The following is a 22,687-nucleotide window of genomic DNA, read 5'->3' as shown; positions in this document are numbered from 1 at the left end:
CGTGCTCAAAGGCTTCCTGGGACTTGTAGTTCGCGACAGGACTAGCGGAAATCTCGCCAGGTTTTACCACCTCTCACTCATTTATTTACTTTGCGGTCACCGCTTTCAGGGAACAGTTATAAACTAGATGCCCAATAGAGTGGCGTGCGGGGACACAACTAAGATTTTTTTTTTAAATTGTCACCATATCCTCCGCACGTGCAGAGGGCAGGTATAAAACGATGAAAGGAAGGTGTTGTCCATGATATCCGACAACCGGTCGCCGGGCACAGCCGTCCAGGGCGCTGTCCCCGCGCGCTCCAATGGGACGAGAGACGCCAGCCCCAGGGTAACCGGAGGCGCGTCGCGGGCCGCGCGCGGGAAGCTGTGATCTGAGTCCGGCGCCCGCTCTGCGGCGGCCGCAGCGACTCGACCCCGCCGGACAGGCCAGAGGTATCCCGGGCTGTGGGCTGGGCGGAGGTGGCGGCCCGCTTCTGTGCGCCCAGTGCGCGGGGCCCTCCATCTGGCACCCGCGCGCCGCGAGCCCGGCCTGCTGCCGCCCGCCGGCTCTGGACGCCGCCTATGCTGCCTGGGTGGCCAGGGGCCACGGCCTCTCGGGAGCCCCGGGGCCGTCCGAGTGGAGGCCGCTGCATCCGTGCCCGTCCTCCTCCCGGGAAAAAGTGAGGCGAAGAGCTGGGCAGCAAGATGGGGGAAGTGTTAGGGAGACGAGGGACGAGTGCTCTCGGGAACAAAGCCTGATTTGGAGATGCCCGCGTGGATACCGATGGCTCCTGCCCGGCGCGGGTCTCCACGCCACGCAAGGCCGGGCCTGGCCCGGAGCGTGCGGTGGCCGTCCCTTCTTCCCCGTATGCCGGCTCTGCGGCCAGGCGGTCACCAGGAGGGGTCACGGTCAGCTCCGGAATCGGACCCAGAGCCCCCTGCTCTCCCTCCCTCTTCCCTCTCTGGACCTTTGCCAGCTGCCGCGAAAACCCAGACGGGCCGGGTGGTTCCGCTGGCCAAAGCTGCCCTGGGTGGAGGCCCAGGCGAGGCTTTTCTGTTTTCCTTTTTTTTTTTTGCGATTGTCTTGAGTATTGATATCAACTGGTGCATTCAAAGCTCGAATCGGCTGCTACCCCTTGGCCCAGGGGCAGTAACTGCCCGCGTCCCACCGGCCCTGGAGCCTCGGGCGCCGGGAGCCTCCCCCGGCCCCGGGCTGGTTGGAGGCGGTCACTCCACCGGCCTCCGCCCGCTCCCTCTAGCGGCGAACTCTGGCTTCCGGCCGCGGAGGGAGGCGGACGGAGGGGTCCGGAGGCCTCGCTGCGGGGACGGGGACTGGAGGACGCCCAGCCCGGGGGAGCGCTCGTGGGCCGGGGAGGCCGCCGGAGAGGTGCAGGCAGAGAGCGCGGCCTCGCTCCTCCTGTCGGCCGGCGCCGCCTCCGCACACATCGGCTCGGCTCGGCGCGGCGGGGACCGGCCTGCGAGACTGTCGCCTAGGTCCCGGCGGCTTCTGAGCCCGGCAGCGCCGCGAGCTTCGCAGAGTAGGGCGGTGGGAGCTCCGTTCGTCTGCCCCGGAGCCTGGGTGGGACGCTGCTGCGGCGCGCGGGAGCACCCGGTATCCTTCGTAGGCCGGCGGCCTCAGCCGGGGGAGGGGCTCGGGGCCGACCCGGCAGGGGGCCCGGAGCGCGTGGGGCTGACACCCGGGAGTAGGACCGGGACCAGCCCGGGGGCGCATATTTCACCATCAGTAAGTCACTTTCAGGCTCCTGCGTCTCCGTGGCCTTCCATACAGAATATAATAGATCATAATAGTTGTCCTATGGGGTTGGCTTTGCTGAAGACCCTTCTGAAGATCGTCGTTCCCTAAGCAAACTTGATTATTTAAAAAATACGGATTGAAAATATAACGCGAAAAGAATGTGGCCTAGGCGATAAATATTGACCTTAAAAATGGAACGTTGATTTTACAGAACAGTTCGTTCTAGTGACTTTTAGAAATCGTTACTCTAGCGGTGCATTTTATAAAATTTTGTTCGGTTGCTTGTGCCGTGATCCTAAGAATACATCGTTAAATTGAGCCTTATGCAATCATTCCTTGTAAAATCTTAATGGAGCATCACCTCTCTGGAAACTCAGATCTCACAGATGAGAACCAGGGAGGAGAAAAAGAGGCCTCTTGGCTAAAAGTCCAGCTCCTGATTCCTAAGGCCTCTCCTAGTAAATCCTCCTGGAATCTAGGCTCCTAATCCGGAGCTTAAAATAATGCCCGGAATGATGTAGGCACTTAAACGTAACTATTTGTTGATGAGACTTTCACAAATGCCCATCCCTAAGGATAACCCTGGCAAGCCTTGTGAAAGAAGGGTACTGAGTATGTACAGGGTGACCGAGCCTAGTTTGGGGAGCAAAGAAAGAATCCTCTGAAGTGACATTGACGGATATGTGCAGTACAAATGGGAATTAACCGAATACAGGGAGGCCAGTAGGAGGAGACCACATCCAGAGAATGGAAAGTTGGAAGGAGGAAGGGGGAAGAGGAATGAGGTAGAGTTAAAGAAATAGATCATGGGGCCAGACAAGGAGTTGGTTTTTTTCTAAGAGCAGAAGGTTTTAGGAAGGGGAGTTATATGATCATATCTGTGTCCAAGCTTTATTTCCTAATACCTCTGCACAGGCCAGATTAGAAATGTCAACCCAGGCGGGACTGGGGATGGTGCCCATGCTAGGAGTGGGGATGGAATTGGGAATGGAACAAAAATAGAAACAAAAGGAGATACAAGATAGTACAAAACAGTGGGAGCTGCAGTCTATTTAGTGGAGGGACAAACTGCCCCTCTGTATCTCAGTATTTCCTGAGGCTATAATTATAACATAATACAGTAATTGCTGTCTCTGATGATTCTGTTATCAGTAATAACTTGTGCTCAGTTCACTTGTAAGAAAGCCTGGGGACATGATAATAATAAGCACCCTTAGCACCCTTAGCCTCAAGGGCTCCCACTGACACAGGGAGAACAGACATGGATCTGACAGAGAATAAGGAAAGAAAATAAACTCCAGCTGTGTTTGGGTCATGGAATTTGGATAATTTTCCCTTTCTGTGTAATATCTTGGTACTTTGCAATATTTTTCTGTCATTTGTTTTACTTCTATGGTAAAAATCTAGAAATATCACACAGTTTTTCAAAGAAAATTTCCATAAACAATGGTTCAAATGAGAAAGTTTTCAGACCACTGTTGGCTTTTATTGACAATCAATATAAAATATGTCCTTATGTTGATGATCTTCACTTTTTTTTTTTTTTGGTAGAAGTACAACCAAAGAGATCATTCTTGCTTAGTGACCATTATTTTTTATTTATCTTTTTATTAATTTTATTTTATTGTTAGTCACCATACATTACATCATTAGCCTTTGATGCAGTGTTCCATGATTCATTGTTTGCTTATAACACCTAGTGCTCCATGCAATACATGCCCTCCTTAATACGCATCACCAGGCTAACCCATCCCCTCACCCCCTTCCCCTCTAAAACCCTCAGTTTGTTTCTCAGAGTCCATAGTCTCTCATGGTTCGTCTCCCCCTCCGATTTCCCCCCCTTCATTCTTCCCCTCCTGCTATCTTCTTCTTCTTCTTCTTCTTTTTTTTTTTTTTAACATATAATGTATTATTTGTTTCAGGGGTACAGGTCTGTGATTCATCAGTCTTACACAATTCACAGCGCTCACCATAGCATCTACCCTCCCCAATGTCCATCACCCAGCCACCTCATCCCTCCCACACCCACCACTCCAGCAACCCTCAGTTTGTTTCCTGAGATTAAGAATTCCTCACATCAGTGAGATCATATGATATTTGTCTTTCTCTGATTGACTTATTTCGCTTAGCATAATACCCTCTAGTTCCCCAGTACCACAAATAATACCTATCTCTGCCCACCAAGCTGGCTTTTCGAGAAAGGCATGAGGGTAACAGATCAATAGAAAATGCTCTGTGAGGTCATCTGCTAAGAATCAGAGAAACCGACTCCTCAGAAAAGCCCAGTTTGGTCTGTGTGAGGCATCGACCTTCTCTTTGCATCTTCCTCCAACATGACCAGGATGCCAGGAGATGAGGAAGAAGGAGAAGGCATAAAAGCTTCCTGTCTAGAGATCCGCTCTAAGTGCTCCTAGGATTTCTTGAAAAAAGTTTCCAAAAGATACCGTTAGGGTTTCCATCTTTGGTGGTGAAGCTCCAGCCAAACTGACCTTCTTGCAAAGAACTATAAACTCTGCACCAATTACTAAAAAAAAAAACAAAACAAAAACAAAACACTATCTGAAGATTTGAATAGAGGGAAAGCATTCCTTAAAAATAAAGAAAATGGAATCTTTTCTAGTTATGTGGAGTCCTCCTTGTAATGAGCTCTGTTGCCTTAAATTATGTGGACAGGCATTACGTTTATTGGTTTCTCCTCACAGACTTAGAGTGATCATTCTTCTGTTACTTCTTATTGCCTTAGAGGTTTTTGTCATTCAGTATTTGTATGATGGGTTTTATATAATCATTTTTCTGTAACTTATGAAAATTATTCTCATTTCTAATTTTTTAAATAAGTGAATGGGCAGAAATTTTAACTAGTAAACGTCAAAACGGTCACCCGGGGTGGGTTGTCTCTTGAGCCACATCGCTAGAGCCCTGTGAAGTGGGCACACTCAGCCTGGCATCGAGTACTCCTCTACCACCTGTAATGGTCTGACTTATCAAGGTCTTGCTTTCATATAAATCTTCAGCTTCCTCAAATGTGCTTGGTTGCTTTTTGAACTGTTCTCTGTTTCTTCCCCAAAGGAATTGGTGTAGACTTGAAAATCGGTTTTTCCTGAGACTGATCAGAAGTTAGTGACTACTAACTATAATTGATCGTGGTGATGAATGCACAGCTTTATTGAGATGAAATTCACACACCATACAGTTCCCCTGTTTAAAATGTCCAATGCAATAGCTTTGTATTCACAAAGTTGTGCGTTCATCACCTCAATCAATTATAGAATATTTTCATTACTCCAAAAAGAAACTCCATCATCCCCAACCTCCTCCTCCCTCCCAGCCCTAGGTAACCCACTAATCTAATTTCTGTCACTAGAGACTTGCCTATTTTACATTTCATATAAATGGAATCATACACTATTAGGCTCTTTCATGACGGGCTTCATTCATTTAGCATAATGCTTTCAAGGCTCATCCATGTTGTAGCATGGGTCAGAGCTTCATTTATTTTTATTGCCCAAAAAATATCCCACTGCATGGATATACTACATTTTATTTATTTTATTTATCCATTCATCAATTGATGGACCTTTGGGTTGTCTCTCCTTTTTGGCTATCATAAATAATGCTGCTATGAACATTTGTGTGGATGTATGTCTTCCTTCCTCTTAGATGTATGCTTAAGAGTGAAATTGCTTGCTCATATGGTAACTCTAAATGTTTGAGGAGCTGTTTTCCAAAGTGACTGGACCATTTTGCATTTCCATCAGAAGGGTATGGGGGTTCCAGTTTCTCCACGTCCTCAACAATCCTTTTTATTATCTATATTTTTGATTAGAGCCATCCTTCTGGGTGTGACATAGTATCTTGTTGTGGTTTTGATTTGCATTTCCATGATAACTAATGATGCTGACATTTTTTCATGAGTTTATTGGCCGTTTCTACACTGTCTTTGGAGGAGTGACTATTCAGATATTTTGCCCATTTTTTTATTGAGTTCTTTTTTGTTATTATAAAGCATTATTGTAAAATAATTTTTTAATAAGACACATGGCCAGCGATTGTGGCTGTAAGTGTATAGTAGTTGTAAAATAAATATTTATTGAATGAAGGCATGTGAAATACTTGATTCATTTTTTTTTAGTGCTTTTGTATTGTCTAGTGGATTGTTGATGTTTCTTTCTCCTCCCTCTTTTCTTAGGAGCCCATCTTGCAGCTCTCAAGTTTCTGTAGAATGCTGTAAACAATTGTCACGGTTGGTTTTCAAGTCATAGAAAGAGTTGCAACTTCTTCGTAACAGAACTTTCCTAGTTGCATTCAATGCCTAACATTGCAGAAGCAGAAAGGGCAAATGATTCTGGAAATGGTGAGCACAAATCTGAGAGAAAGTCTCCTGAAGAGAATCTACAAGGTGCTGTCCAGTCTTTCTGCACTCGTGCCTCGGGGGCACCCTTGGGTCCCAAAGGAGATGGTCATTACCCGTGGAGCTGTCCAGTGACCCACACTCGCGAGAAAATTTATGCCATCTGTTCAGACTATGCCTTTCTCAACCAGGCAACCTCAATCTATAAAACTCCAAATTCAACCCGCTCTTCTTGCCTCCCTGATAGTACCTCTTTATCTGCTGGAAATAATCCATCAAGATACATTGGCATCCCAACGAGTACATCAGAAATCATCTACAATGAAGAAAATAGCTTGGAAAACTTACCCAATAGCCTGGGCAAGCTACCTCTCGCATGGGAAATCGATAAATCTGAATTTGATGGGGTGACCACAAATTTGAAACACAAATCAGGTAAGGAAGGAGGCTTGAATTTCACATGTGAAAATAATCAGAAAACAATGTATCTTGTTTAAGCTTGCCATTAAACACGGTTTCCTTGTATAATACTGAACAAGGAACATTGCCGTGGTGTTGTCTGTCATTGTAGTTAAAATATAACTTTGGGCAGAGGACATTTAGTTCATTAATGGGTTACCACTGGAAACTTCACACATAACCTGGGCATTTTGAGAGCTTTGAAAAATCTAAGAATGCTGTAAAATACAGGTATTGCAGATAAGTATGTGGTAGCTTAGAAATGGTTCATGAGGTCACTAGTATAACATACCACTATTTTGTAGTTTTGCAGAGACATGAATTCATCTTTCCCGATTAAATGCTTAGTTTTCTACCATATAACATTGTGGCTTTCTCTTGTTAAAATTTTAGAGCACCCAACAGGGTCTCCAGGTACCACTGAGTAGGTTGTGTTCTGCACAATTTAAGAGGGTGCTGTTCACCTAGGGTGCAATACACAGTTTTCGAAATTGCAGTGTGGTGGCCCTGTGACAGAAACTACAGCTTTTCATTTCTTTCTTTTGAACTCACAGTAATAAAGGATTTTTTTGTGGTAGGTACACTTATCCTTATTTTACAGGTAAAGAAATTGAGGCTCAGAGGGGATAAGTTGCTTGTGGAAAGTTGATAGCTAGTAAGAGGTAGAATTGGGATTTGTTCTAGGCTTCTTTGACCATTTTGTAAAACCTTACTTGTTCATCTGCCAAATCAACTTGTTTCACAGAATATTATGTAAATTCGTAATTCTCGGTGTGTTGGGGGGTTTCACTTTGTGTCTATTTTTTATGGGTGATTGGCCTATAATTTTTTCATAATATCTTTTTCAGGTGTTGGCATTAGGGCTATGCAGGTCTCCTAAGACAAGTTGCGAAGTGATCTCTCCTGTTTTCTGAGGGGTATTAAAAATCTCTAGCAGTACGGGTGCCTGGGTGGCTCAGTTGCTAAGCGTCTGCCTTTGGCTCAGGTCATGATCCCAGGGTCCTGGGATCGAGCCCCGCGTTGGGCTCCCTGCTCCGAGGGAAGCCTGCTTCTCCCTCTCCCACTCCCCCTGCTTGTGTTCCCTCTCTCACTGTGTCTCTCTGTCAAATAAATAAATAAAATCTTTAGAAAAAAAAAATCTCTTACGGTGATTATGGAGTTGTCTTGATTCCCTTTAATTCTGTCAAATTTTAGTTTGTCCATTTTATCTAAGTTGTTGGTTTTGTTGGCATAAAGTTATTTCTAATAGTCCTCTTTATCCCTCTAATACCTACAGGGTCTTTAGTAATAAATCCTCTTTCATTTCTGATACTGGTCATGTATGTTCTCTCTTTTTTTTTCTGGCTAGGACTTTATCAATTTTGTTCATCTTTTCAAATAACCAGCTTTTAGCTTTGTTAATTTTCTTGATTGTTTGTTTGCTATTCTACTGATTTCTGCTTATTATTTTCTTCCTTCTACTTACTTTGGGTTTACTTTGTTCTTCAGCTTTTTGATTCAAGACTTTTCTCCTATAGCATTTAGTGCTTTAAATTGCTCTGTGAGTACTGTTTTAGCCACAGCCTGTGACTGTTGATACACTTTATTTTTATTATCCTTTAATGTGAAGTATTTTCTAATTTCCCTTGTGATTTCTTCTTTGATATATGCATTACTGTTTAGAACTGTGCTGCTTAATTTCCAAATATTTTGAGGCTTTTGCTAAATGTTGATTTCGAATTTGATTCCATTGTGGACAGAGGACATATGATCTCCATCTTTTAGGATGGGTTGGGACTAGTTTTATGACCCAACATACTGTCCATGTTGGTGAATGTACCATGTGCGTTTGAAAAGAATGCCTGCCCATTGTGTAGTTGTTGGGCGTAGTGTTCTATAAATATTTATTGGGCCAAAGTGTTTGAGAGTGTTGTTCATATCTTCTATGTTGCTACTTAATTTTTGTCTTCCTCTATCAATTGCTGAAAATGGGGTGTTAAAAATCAGCTGTGATTGTCGTCTTTTCTGCATTTAATTCTGTTGATTTTTGCTTCTGTGCAATTTGAAACTCTATTATTAAGTGCACACACAATTATGATTTTTATTTCCTCTTGTTGCATTGACCTTTTTATCGTTATGAAATGTCCCTCATTATTCCTGGTAATATTTCTTATTCTGAAAGCGACTTAGATATTAATCTAGCTACTCCACCTTTCTTTTGACTGGTGTTTGCATGGTATATCCTTTTCCATCCATTTATTTTCAACTTGTATCTTTTTATATTTCAAGTCCATGTCTCCTACTCAACCATAAAAAACGATGAGATTTCGCCATTTGGCACAACATGGATGGACCTAGAGGGCATCATACTAAGTGAAATAAGTCAGACAGAGAAAATACTATATGATTTCACTTATACATGGAATCTAAAACCTGAAACTAATGAATAAACAAACAAAAGGTAGAATCAGGCCTATAAATACAGGGAACAAATTGATGGTTGCCAGAGGGGAGGAGGGTGGAGGGGACAGGCAAAATGGGTGAAAGGGAGTGAAAGATATAGTTTCCAGTTATGGAATGAATACCTTATGGGAATAAAAGGTACAGCACAGGGAATATAGCCAGTGATTCTGTAATTGCATTGTATGGTGACAGATGGTGGCTACTTTTGAGATGAGCATAATATCTAAAATTGTTGAATCACTGTGTTGTGTACCTGAAACTAATGTACCATTGTGTGTCAAATCCACTCAAAAAAGAAAAGACATGATTCATCTTCCTCTTGATAAAAATCTTATAACTGAAAAAAAGTAAAGTGCATCTCTTAAAGACTTTTTTTTTTATTATTATTCATTTGACAGAGAGAGAGCACAAGTAGGCAGAGGCAGGCAGAGGGAGAGGGAGAAGCAGGCTCCCCACCGATTGGAGAGCCTGATGTGGGGCTCGATCCCAGGACCCTGGGATCATGACCTGAGCCGAAGGCAGATGCTTAACCGACTGAGCCACCTAGGCGCCCTAAAGTGCATCTCTTAAAGATAGCTTTTAAGTATAGTCAATGAATTACTTGTTTCAGGTATTGTTTCTTTTAGTTCTGGAATTTAGATTTTTAGAATAGTTTTTGTTTCCTATCTTGGATTTGCTATCTTTTCTTTCATTACTGGAAGATTGTATCTATCTCATAAAGCGTAGTTATAATATCCACTTTAAAATCCTATCTGCCAGTTTTAAGACCTGGGTCATCTCAGAGTTGGTCTTATCTTTTTTTTTTTTTTTTTTCCTTGAGAAGGTATCACCTTTTTCAGTTTCCTTACATGTTCAATAGTTTTGGATGGTATCCGAGGTATTGGAAATGTGGTGATTTTGGATTTTGGTATATTCCTCCAAAGAGTGGATTTAAGTTTGTTCATTTGTTTGTTTGTTTTTAATTTTAGCAGCAATGAATTTGTTTTGACTAAAACTGCAGATTTTGTCTCTGGAGGACATTTCAAATCTCTGTCCAATTTTTTAAGCCTTAGCTGTGCTGTTTGGGGTCTGCGTTATGCATGGTTCAGGGGTCAGCCTAAGATTTGGGCCAAATGTATACACAAAATTTGAGTCTCCCCTTTTCTGGCTCTTTTATTTCTGGTCTCCCCACCTACCTTACTTTCCAGTGACAGTGATTGCCCAAAACTCTGTCCCGTAGTTCCTCTAGTCAAAAGAATGGCAGATATTCTACTTATATTTGCTATCCTCAGACCTTTCTCTAAAAGCCAGTGTGATGACTAGAGGTAGGTGTGTATGTGTGTATGTTTCTTTGGTGTTGGGGCTAGATGGGTGTGTTATTGGTAGGGTGAGGAATGGAAGAAGGAATATGACAATGACAAGGGAAGGTGGGCAAAGGTTCCAGGAGTTGATGAGATGGGGAAACAGAATGTTGAGGTGTTGATATGTTATGTTCCCTTCTCAAACTTAGCTTCCACTTTGCCAGAGCTTCCCTCTCTCGAACTGAATGGAATTTTGTCTGTGGGACCAGCTCTCCTTGTGGCAATGTGAGGATTTCATGAAGGGTGCGCATTTGGAACCCACACTTATTTAGCCGAGGAGCCTCCTAGGAGTAAAGTAGAAGGGGACAGAGGGCAGGCTCAGGTAAGCCTTAGAGGAAATATGCACTCTGGAGGCTGCTGGGGTCACAGATTACCACACTTCATTGGCCTCTAAGATTTTAAGTGGCTGGGAAAGCTATGTAGGGCATTAAGGCACTGTTGGGCAGTGAAGACATGGGAAAAAATGTTGCAAAGTTGTTTTTCCATCTTCTTACTCTCTAATATTTATTTTATTAGTGAAAAGAAACTTTCCAGAATGAGACTTAACTCATGTTTGCCAGTGGTTGTTCAGCTCTGTAGAAATTTTGTGTTCTTCGTGAAGACTTAAAGAGAATAGCTAGAGGGAATGGGGAAAAACTTTTTTCTGGATATTATAGTGTTTGTCACTATGACATCTTACAAAAATCAGAGAAATCCCCTGTGTCACAAGAGTTTCTGAGTTCCAGCTCGTTTGGGTTTTATTGTAGAGCATCTTGAATGAATGAAACAAGCCCCTTTCCATGTCTGTTTCTAGGCGTATATCTATATAATCTATGTTTTATAATTATGCATAACTCATAAAAATAAAACATTAGCTTTTATTTGATTTTTATAGCAGATTTGATTATTTCATTGAAAATATAGTATGTGTGAAAATTATTAAATATTTGAGCACAGCTGTCTGAAATGTTAATGGTATTTTAGTGACATGAAACTTGAATGGTATTTATTAATATATATTTTAAAGTTTTTATTTAGATTCCAGTTAGTTAACAGACAGTGTTTTATTAGTTTCAGGTGTACAATATAGTAATTCAACACTTCCATGCATCACTTGGTGCTCACTACAAGTACGCTCCGTAATCCCCATCACCTAGCTCACCCATCCATTTTGGTGACCATCAGTTTGTTCTCTATGGTTAAGATTTTAATTAAATAATTTTTGCCTGAGTAATCCATTAGCATTATTCAGAAATAAAAAGTGTAAAAATTAAACAGTGCAAAGTCTAATTTCATTTTTGTCTCCTTTTTGTCTAGCTCCCAATTCCCCTCCTCCTTAGGTAACTACTATTATTTGCCTTATGTGTCTTTTGGAGAGATTGTGTGTATGTGCGCATGCATGCGCGTGTGTGTTCACGCATAAGCACATACACACACACACACACACACACACACACTCAGAAAGGAGACTTTGTTTTCCATTCTAGTTTCTGGTGCTAAAGTTGCATTTTAATAATGATACATGTGAGTATCATTCTTAATTCATTTTGTGGTCTCTGCAAGGCCTGGAGATATTTTTAAATATCACATCATTACATTATTGGATCTAGTGCTTTAACTTTCTTAACAGAGTTACATTAATGTGGTTTTATTGTTTTGTAGAAAGGATTCATTTTTGGAAAGTGGCCTAGTTAAATAGTTTACTGTTGGTAATTTGATTTTCTAAACCAAAAATTTTGTGATTGCACCTTTTACTAGCTAAGCAACCAGATCAGGAATTGGAATATAAGAATCTAATAGGAACTAACACTCGTGGTTGCTTAAACTTGTTTTTGTTCTCTCTCTTTAAGCCAGGGGAGTATTCTTGAAGGTATGTGTATTTCTTCAATATGTTCGCAAGTATTTTGAGAACTAGTGGCATTGCTTTTTAATTTTGTTACATAATTAATTGTATTGCCATGGTAGTTTATTTCATCTGGAGCATTTTGCTTATTTTGTATTCTTGTATTCTAGGCAACGTAAAGAAACAAATTTCCAAGAAAAAAACTTCAGATAAAAAAGGAAGACATCAAAGGGAGTGGCCTCAGTATTCTCCTCTTGAAGATATTAAGCAGCGGAAAGTATTAGATCTCAGAAGATGGTAATCTCTAAAAATTGACTTTTTTCCTTAACCACACAATACCACTGTCATACTTAATAAAATTAACAATATTTCCATAGTATCTGATTCTCAGGCTAAAATTAGATTTCCCGGATTTTTCTGAAGTAACTTCACGCTTGGTTGTTCATAGTGGGACCCAACCATGAGCCATACCTTGTGTTTGCTTGTTGTGGCCTATATGTCCCTTCTAATCTAGAACAGTCTCTACCTTACTTCTCTCACAGTTTTTGTTTCGTTTTGTTTTTAATTCTAGGAGATTGACTTCTTAAAGAGACTTGGCCAGATATCTTGTAGAGTGTCCTACCTTCTGGATTTGTCTAATTTTTTTCCCTTGATGGTTGTCTAAATTATTTCTGTAACCTCAGTATTTCCTGAAAGCTGGAAATTAGACATAAAGACTTGGTTTAGATTCTGGTTGAACATTTTAGGCAAGAATACTGCCTAAGTGTGATCCTGTGTCCTCCGTATTGCATCACATCAGGAGGTACATAGTATCTGGTCATCCAGGATTAGATTCTAAGAGTGATCGCTGGGTTTCAGTGGTGACAGCCTAGCCCACATTACCAAGGTTCTTTGTTCCCCTCTGCAACCATCATGTAATCAGTGGCATCAGGCTAATATCCTGTCCCCATCAATTTTTCACCTAATGGTTTTAGCCAAACCGCATTGACAATTGTTGCCTGAATCCTTGTTGCAAAATGGTGATATTTCAAATTTCTATCATTTCTTCTCCTTTTATTAGCTGATATTCTTCTAATAAGAAGAACTTTCACTCATCAGCTGGGGCTATTTGGTTACCTTAGAATACAGTTCCTATTCTAAAGAAAAAAATGTTTAATTAATGATAGCTTTTAAATATTAGTACTCTATGATTTGAGGTTTTAAAAATTATTTGTATGAGGTTTAAAAATGCTAGATATTATCAGTTATTTAATAAATATTAGACCCTTTACTGTGGGTTGAGAATAGAGATGCACAAAACATGGCCCTTGCTTTCTCAAGGTTTAAAATGTAGGTGAGAAATGGGAACTAAGCAGAAAAAATATAAAATATCTCAGGCAATCTGTCAGATGATGAGTATGAATAAACTACCATTAGTAGAGGAGGTAATGAGGAGCTTGGTCTTAAGAGAGGCTTCACTGAAGAGCTAGGTCTTAAGAGAGGAAATCTGAGGGGATGGAGGGTCCAAAGGTCTTTGAATGGATGGTAGGAAAGTGTCTTGCTTGTTGGTAATGAAGATTAGACAAGCTTGTTTGGAGTGAAGCTCAGAGAAGCCTAGAAATTTGCCCAACATCACATGGTGAATAAGTAGATCTTGTATTGAAACTGAAGAGAGCCAGACTCCAAAGTTCATATTCTTTCTTTGTAACACCTGTCATGATCTATATCTTGGACACCAGGCTAAGGATTTAGCTCTTTTTCTTATGATGTAGAGAGAAACCATTGATGATTTCTTTTTTCTTTTTTTTTTTTTTTTTTAAGATTTTATTTATTTATTTGACAGAGAGAGAAACAGCGAGAGAGGAAACACAAGCAGGGGGAGTGGGAGAGGGAGAAGCAGGCTTCTTGCTGAGCAGGAAGCCCGATGTGGGACTCCATCCCAGGACCCTGGGATCATGACCTGAGCTGAAGGCAGACGCTTCACGACTGAGCCACCCAGGCACCCCATTGATGATTTCTTAGCAAAAGAGCATTTTACAAAGATAAACTGGTAGTAATAAGTATGTAGAGTGTGTTGGAGAAAGACACTATAATACAAAACAGTAATGTTAGTTTCTTTGGAGAAAGGCTTTGCCCATTTTTGCTTCTAATCCCTTAGGTTTAAGATATGTTTTAAAAACAAATTTGGATAATTGTGTTTTAATAGTACAACATGTAAAGCCATAAAGGCTTGGATGAAGAGGATAGATGGGAGAAATAACCTGAGGGGAAAAATTACCAGGATGACAAGCCCATTTCCCACTGAGAATATTACAAGATTAGGGTTGCAGTGGAAACACCCATAGGAAATAGTAGAAAGTCAATTAAAGTTGTAGGCCAGTTATGAGCAAGACCAGTAAAACAAGTTTGGATGGATGAAGAAATAGGGAAAATCTTAAGGGTGCCTAGGATTGATCCTAAGGCTTTGTGAAGAAGTGTTTAAGATAGAAGGGAGAGATTTAAATATGACAGAATAAGTCTTTTTACTCCATTCCTTCTCTCTGTTGGGGAGGTAGACCTTCCTCTGCCCTTCAAGGTTCTTCTAGCTGGACTTAGAATCAAATTGACATGAGACAGATTAACAGGAGAAAATCAAATTTAATAATGTATGTATAGGGAATCCACACAGACATGGAAATTCCAAAGACAATGAGGTAACATGAAGCTTAGTGAGCTAAGGAGAGGGGGAGGAGTCTGAGGATACAAAGGGGAGGAAGGCCATTAGCAGGAAGGTGAAAGGAGATGTTTTGAAAAACAAAGTTTGCCCTATTATGCAGATCAGTTTCTTAGGGAAAGGGGAGTCTCTGTCAATAGCTCTCTTCCTCTTAAAAAGCAGGCAGTTGCGGGGGGCGGTGGGGTAGAGAGCTTTTTCTGAATCTGCTGGGTTTGGGTTGCTTTTAACTCAAAATAATGTTCGTGCCAAAGCGGTCCATCTTGGGGTGACCTGCCCTTGGCACCTACACCTCAAACCCATGGAAACAATAGCAAAATTAAAAAAAAAAAAAAAAAAAAAGGGAAAAACTCTATCTTCCCTGAAACAAAGAAATAGCAACATCCCCAAACCATAGGTTTTAATTCAAGTTTATCAAATCCTATGCACTCTGGACCAACAGAGAGAGGACACTAAGGGCTACACAGACTATGGGGGGGCCTCAAACAGCGCAGGTTTCCCTAATGTTCGTGTGGCAGTCCTAAAACCATCTGGTGACCCTCTGGTTAGATCCAGGGGTGTGAGCAGCTGTATCAGTGGAGAAACATTGGAGTTCTTGGTGGAGATCCAGTTCAGCGCTACAGAAATGCAGGTAGGGGCTGCGGAAGGAGACCTCCTGCTGATCTGATTGCCACTCGATTATCTTACCCCTTCATTTCCGGCCAAGGACAGTGCCTCTAGTGAATTGCTGGGAAAGTTGGTGATGGCAAGAGTGAAACACAGGCCTCACATTTCCTGATTTCAAAACATTGCAGAGCCACATAATCAAAACAGTGTGGTCCTGGCATTAAGACAGATTTGTAGACAAAGGGGTCAGAATAGAAAGCCCAGAAATAAACACTCGTGTAAATAGGCAAACAATCTTCAGTACGGGTGCCAAGACCACAGAATAGAGGAAGGACAGTGTCTTCAGCAAATGGTGCTGGGAAAAGTGGCTATCCTCCTGCAAAAGCATGAACTTGACCCTTACTTTTCACCATACACAAAAATGAACTCAAAATAGATTAAAGACATAAATATAAAGATCTAAAACTATAAAACTCCTAGAAGAGAACATAGGGGGAAATTTCATGACATTGGATTTGACAACGACATCTGAGATACAACACCAAAACCACAGGTAATAAAAGTAAAAATAGACAAAGGAATTATGCCAAGCCTTAAAACTTCTGTGCATCAAAGGAAACAATCAACACAATGAAAAGGCATCCTCCAGAATGGGAGAAAATATTTGCAGATCATATATCTGATAAGGGGTTAATATCCAGAATCTGTAAAAACTCCTACAATTCAGCAACAACAAAAAATATCAAAGAACCTGATTAAAAAATGGGCAAAGGACTTGAATTGACATTTCTCCGAAGAATATGCAAATGACCAACAAGCATACAAAAAGATGTTCAACATCATTAATCATCAGAGAAATGCAAATCAAAATTGCAGTGTGATATTACCTCACACCCATTAGGATGGCCACTATCAAAAATGCAGAAAATAATAATTATTGGCAAGGATGTGGAGAAATTGGAACTTTTATGCACTGTTGGTAGGAATATAAAATTATAAAATGGTACAGCACCTATGGAAAAGTATGGAAGTTTCTCAAAAAATTAAAAATTGTATGTTATGGGCCGAATGTTTGTGTCTCCCCTCAATTCATATATTGAAATCCTAACCCCCCCAAGGTGATGGAATTAGGAGGTGGGGCCTTTGGGAGGTAATTAGGTCATGAGGGTGGAGCCCCTGGGAATGGGATTAGTGCCTTATAAGAAGAGACAGAAAGAGGGAGCTTGCTTCCTCCTCTCTGTCTCTGCTCCATGATGTGAGGATATAAGGAGAGGGTGGTCATATGCTAAACAGGAGGCAGCTTCTCACCAGACATTGGATTTGCTGGCATCTCGATCTTGGACTTCTCAGCCTCCAGAACTGTGAGAAATAAATGTTTGTTGTCAAAGCTACCAGGTCCATTGCAATTTGTTATAGCTGCCTGAGCTAAGGCACCATATGGTCCAGTAATCCCAATTCTGGGTATATATCCAAAAGAATTGAAAGCAGGCTCGTGAAGAGATATTTGCATACTACGTTCATTGCAGCATTATTCACAATAGCTGAGAGGGGGAAGCAGCCCAAGTGTTCACTGATAAAGGAATAAAGAAAATGTGCTAGGTACCTAGAATGGAATATTATTCTGCCTTAAAATAGAAGGAATTCTGACGCATGCTACAACATAGATGAACTTTGAGGAAGGACATTATGCTTGATGAAATAAGCCGACACAAAAACACCAATAATATGTGATTCACTTGGTACTTAAGAGTGGTCAAAATCATAGAGACAGAACGTAGAATGGTGGTTGCCAGTGATGAAAAGATAAAATACTGTAGATTCCATTTATATGATGTGTAAAGTAGTCACACTCATAAAAATAGAAAGTAGAGTGGTGGTTGTCAGAGGCTGAGGGGAGGGGGAAAAGGGTGTTGTCCAGTGGGTGTAGAGTTTCAGTCTTGCAAGATGAAAAAGTTCTAGAGATCTCTTTCACAACAATATGAATATAGCTAATATTACTCAACTGTACCCTTAAAAATGGTTAAGATGGTAAATTTTATGTTGTGTTTCTACCAAAATTATAAAAAAAAAAAACAAAAATGGGGGCAGATTTGACAGTGGAGAGTCGAAGATAGCAGACAACTCTTCAGTGATAATCGGCTCTATTCAAGGATGAGTAAAATCATAGAGGAAGCAACTTGATACATGTATATAAAAGTTGCAAATAAGCAAAAACAGGGACAACTGCAGGAGGTATATACATCTTTGGGAGAGTTAGTCTAGGAAGTAAAGTTAAAATTCAGAATAAGCCCTCCTTATCAAAAAAGTTGTAATTTACACATTTCTCAAAATGAAGTCAAAGAAGAGATTGTATGACAACAGAAGGAAATAATTGACAGGCCCTTGGAAAGAAGTGGAGAAAAAAAAAGTCATTGTAGAGGTGAAAAGCACATTTGAAGCAAGGAAAAAAAAAAACCCAACCCAATGAAAAACATTGGTGAGCCAGTGTGAGGAAATCGCACAAAACTCACATGGAAAATAACAAAGACATAAAAATGGTGAAAGAACAGATAAATATTGGGGCTCCTGGCTGGCTCAGTTGGTGGAGTGTGTGACCCTTGATCCCGAGGTTTTGAGTTTGAGTTTATTTAAAAATAAAATCTTAAAAAAAAAAAAAAAAAGAACAGATAAATACGGATAACAGAAGAGGCTCCAAATAGTACTAACTGGTATTCTTGAGGAAGAGATCAGAGCAAATAGAAAAAAAATAATAATTTGAAGACACAACTGGAAGGAATATTCCCCAAATGAGGAAAGGCTAGAGTCTGCAGATTTGAAAGGGTAAATTGTGTCTCAGGAAAGGAAAGTCAGTACAGATTGATGAGCACCAAGGCATGTTCTAGGGTAGTTACTGAAATTCAAGCATAAGGAGTCCTGGGCGCCCAGGTGCAAAAACAGTTGTACAAAGGGAAATTATCCCTTTGGTCTTGGTCTTCACCATGGCAGCCCTGGCTGCCAGGCTACAGTGGAGTCATGTTTCTCAGGAGAGAAAAAGTCACCCAGATGTCACATTCACATTGTCATTCAAGTGTGGAAGCAACAGACTCCAAATCATGTGAGAATTCAGTGACTACAAAACCCATGAGCTCTTAGCCATTCAACAAGGAATGTAAACCACCCAAGATATTGGGGGTAAAGAAAGGAATGGAAAGCAGTAGGAAACAAGTCATGTTGACTGCTAAGTCCATTTGTAGGAAATTTAGTCGCAGAACAGAACGTTGGTGGGAGCTATGAATACCTGAGCACTTAGGGAAGTTAGCTTCTGAGTTTGAAACGAGAGCTCTGTAATGCCGACACTCTCAGGCCAGGATCATTTCTGTGGGTAGGAGTTCTTTTTTAAACAGCCTTGCAAATAGATATAAACAAAATCATTCATAATGTGTTCATTGGTTTTTTCTTTTGTGGATGTAAACCAGTTTGTAGTCCTTCCTGGAGGATGATTAGTGTGTGAGTTTCCTAGGGCTACCATAACAAAGTGCCATAAACCGGGTGGCTTAAAACAACAGAAACCATCTCATAGTTCTGGAGGTTGGAAGTCTGAAGTCAAGGTGTTGGCAAGGCCACATTCCCTTTGAAAGCCGTGGGATAGAATTTTTTGCTTCATTCTAACTCCCAGTGCTTTGTTGGCAGCCCTTGGCATTCCTAGGCTTGCTGCTTCGACGCTTCTGCCCCCATGTGTGTTTCCCCCCACCACGTGTCTGGGTCTTCGTCCGGCAGGCATTCTCCTCTCTGTGTGTCCTTCTCTTTTTATAAGGACACCGGTGATCTTGGATTAAGGGCCCACCCCTACTCCAGTGTGACCTCCTCTTAACACAATTCCATCTGCAAAGACCCTGTTTCCAAGTAAGGTTGTATTCATAGGAACCTGTGGTTAGGACTTCAACTCTTTTTAGGGAGGTGTAGTTCAGTCCATAACAATTCATGTATTATGTGGCTACATAATAACCATATAGTTAAGCGACCATAAGCATCTTTTGTATCTTAGTCTTAAAGGTTCTAGTTCAGCCTGTTGATTTGTATAGGCGCCATTATGCATATTATATGGACATATACGAATATACATACATGTATCTGTAATTTTTCTTTTTGTAATTAATTTTAAGGTAAGACTAAAACTGTGTTTAGTGATAAGTCTTATTTCTCCTTTTTGTTTTGGTCACTGTGAGCACCTTCATTAGAAAGCAGTTGGGAGGTGCACCTGGCTGGTTTAGTCCATAGAGTGTGTGACTCTTCATCTTGGGGTTGTGAGTTTGAGCCCTGCATTTGGTGTAGAGATTCCTTAAAAAAAATAAAATCTAAAAAAAAAGGAAGCAGTTGGGAAAAGGTAATTTGAAAGCCAATACTATTTCTTTTTTTCTGATTGAATAGTCTGCTTCTTTTCTCTTCTGTTCACATTAGCTGCAGTCACTTCTCTTGACACGTGACAATTTGGAAAATTGTCTTGATTACTCAGTGCAATGAAATTGTGCCATGGAAGGATTTTGTGTTACACTTTAAAATTCTCTGGGACAATGGAACCATTGCTTCTCACCCAAGGGTTTTTAGTTGGACATAGTCGGTGATAAATTGTTTTTTAGTCTGAGTTGAAGAATCTGAAAAACTGATACATGGGGACAGGGCTTTGTTTCGTTTCTCCAGTATTTTTGAAGTTGCAAATAATCATGTATGCAGCTCAATTAGGAGCTTACACTGAAATTTTAGTAGTTGGTGCCTACATTTATATATTATTATTTCTTTTCCATTGGTTTAGATAACATCTACTTTAACTAGTGGTTAGTTAAACTTAGCTAACTTTATTAAACTGGATGGTTTATTGTTATGCATTTACGATATACTTAATAAATATAAAAATATTTTGAGTAAAGATTTTACATTGGCTTATATGAGTAGAGTTTTCATTATGCTAACACATTTAGTTGCCATGAATATTATATTTCTGTATCCACATTTTGTATTCATTCAAGTGAAGAAAACAGTCTTTTGTTTTCTCAGGTACTGCATAAGCCGACCACAATATAAGACTTCTTGTGGTATCTCCTCATTAATTTCGTGTTGGAATTTTTTATATAGCACAATGGGAGCTGGAAAGTAAGTATTTATTAATTTATTGGTATCCCTAAATTCCAAATTCAGAAGTTTTTTAGTAAAAAGCAATACGCTTTTTCTGTAATTGAAGAGTTTTAAGAATAAGTTTTTCATACATCAAGAAAAAAATTGCTGCATTTTGTTATAAGCCTTTAGCTAAAAATAATAAGCATGCATTATTTGTGACAAAATAACTATTAAGAATATAGTTGACCCTTGAAAAACACAGGGGTTAGGGCAGTCTCAAATCCACATATAACTTTTGACTCCCCAAAAACTTAATGACTCATGGCCTACTGTTGACCACAAGCCTTACCAATAACATAAACAGTAGATGAATACATACCTTGTGAGTTGTATGTATTATATACTGTATTCTTACAATAAAGTAAGCTAGAGAAAAAATGTTAAGAGTGTCACAAGGAAGAGAATGCATTTAAAGTACTGCATTGTATTTATAAAAAAAAATTATCTGTGTATAAGTGGACCTGTGCGGTTTAAACCCATGTTGTTCAAGGGTCAACTGTATTACTAAAATTGTTTGCAAATCAGACGGACATATGAACATTGAGGCAGGTTATATTTGCATATGATTGGAATTGTAAAATGAAAGGTAATGTTTCTTTTGTAGTCTTCCACCTATTACCCAAGAAGAAGCTTTACATATTTTGGGCTTTCAACCCCCATTTGAAGATATTAGGTTCGGTCCTTTCACTGGAAATACAACACTTATGAGGTATGAAGTCCTCGCTTACAGACAATACCTTATTTCTAGTTCTGCGAAATAACAATGCTGTAGATGTGTGTTGATAGTAAAACCATGTTTCCAGCTGCTGGGCCCCAGCCTTTGGTAGATACACCAAACTTGGGTGCTGCCCGAATTTTGCTGGAATTGGAATAGTGCCATCTGTGCTATGGAACTGTTGCTATGAGCAAACTTTCTTGTCATTTTCAGATGGTTTAGACAAATTAATGACCACTTCCACGTAAAAGGATGCTCATATGTTCTATATAAGCCTCATGGGAAGAACAAAACAGCTGGAGAAACTGGTAAGTAAGCACATAGAAGATTTTTACACACACACGCCTTAGGATCTGTCTCAAAGATTGGCTGATTTGGTTCATGGGACATTATGCAAACCTTAAACACAGTCTATTATTTTTATATGTCTTTATCCAAGGGGGAAATCTTAATAGAAATCTGTAAGGTACTTTTCATAACATGGGTGAATATTTTTAGCTCTTCTCATCTTTGCATGTAGAACTTTTAGAATTTTAAAGTATGTCCTAAACACTACTTTAATGCATTGCTTGTATTGTTTGGGCCTATGGTGTGTGTGTGTGTGTGTGTGTGTGTGTGTGTGTGTGTGTGTGTGCTGGTAAAATTCTTTCAGGAAGCAACATGGAATTTGCAGTTCCTCTTCCTAAAAAGGAATGCCAGGATTTTAGAATATCTGATGGTAGGTCTGCATAGTAACATCTAACAACAGGACAATGGTCTTTGAAAGTGACAGAGTTCTATTACAGAATAGTCTTGGCTGTAACAGAGAGTAATGGAATTGATCTTCAGGACTGTTTTAGTTATATGCTTGTTATATTTGACAATTTCCATCTTTCACATTTCATCATAGCCTTTTGACTTTACTAATTAGAAAATTATAATATAGTTAAGGAAAAAAATTATTTGACACTTGTTAAAATGGTAATGGAGGCTTTATTCAAGACTATTGTAGTGGATTATTATAATGGGAGCAGAGATGGGATTCAACCCTGAGTACAACAAAGACTACTGGGATTTATAGCCAATTAGCAAAGTGAGTGGATGGGAGGTTACTATAAGGGGGCATGAAGGGGGGGTTAGGGGGATCCTTGCTAACTGGTCTGAGAGGATTCTTATGGTAGGCAGGCCAATGGCAGGCTACAGGCTTAGACATCAAGAGTGGGGCATGAGGAAACTGATCAGGTACTAAGGGTGACAGAGTCTCCTTAAACTGGCTTGGCAGGATTCTTGCTAAAACTGGACTAACCAAGGATGGACACAGAAGCCTGAGGTGGAGGCCTAGTAGAGAAGAGGGCTCCGAGGAACCTAACGGGTCTGGTTAAAGAGGGTACATGGTTT

The 22,687-nt window shown here is 40.5% G+C and overlaps 1 protein-coding gene across 5 annotated transcripts in view; it reads left to right on the top strand.

The window, feature by feature from the left end:
- Window positions 1–47: 47 nt before the first annotated feature.
- Window positions 48–22,687, top strand: part of LOC116631491 (basic immunoglobulin-like variable motif-containing protein) — a 78,148-nt gene continuing 55,508 nt past the window's right edge. For 2 of the 5 annotated variants that reach the window (XR_004299191.1, XM_032402657.1), the window contains exons 1-6: window positions 48–432; window positions 5,925–6,521; window positions 12,320–12,446; window positions 20,476–20,571; window positions 21,200–21,304; window positions 21,524–21,618. Coding sequence is in view for 4 of the 5 variants with exons in the window: in XM_032402657.1 (XP_032258548.1) it covers window positions 6,044–6,521; window positions 12,320–12,446; window positions 20,476–20,571; window positions 21,200–21,304; window positions 21,524–21,618 (901 nt within the window). In the remaining variant the exon portion in view is untranslated. Of the gene's footprint in view, window positions 433–558; window positions 1,724–5,924; window positions 6,522–10,558; window positions 10,650–11,623; window positions 11,647–12,156; window positions 12,177–12,319; window positions 12,447–20,475; window positions 20,572–21,199; window positions 21,305–21,523; window positions 21,619–22,687 lie in introns of those variants that run through there. The other 3 variants (XM_032402656.1, XM_032402655.1, XM_032402654.1) reach the window with 3 other exon arrangements.

Source organism: Phoca vitulina, unplaced genomic scaffold, assembly GCF_004348235.1.
Source record: "Phoca vitulina isolate PV1807 unplaced genomic scaffold, GSC_HSeal_1.0 scaffold5, whole genome shotgun sequence".
Lineage (NCBI taxonomy): Eukaryota > Metazoa > Chordata > Mammalia > Carnivora > Phocidae > Phoca > Phoca vitulina.
This window is presented reverse-complemented; position numbering and strand designations above follow the sequence as displayed.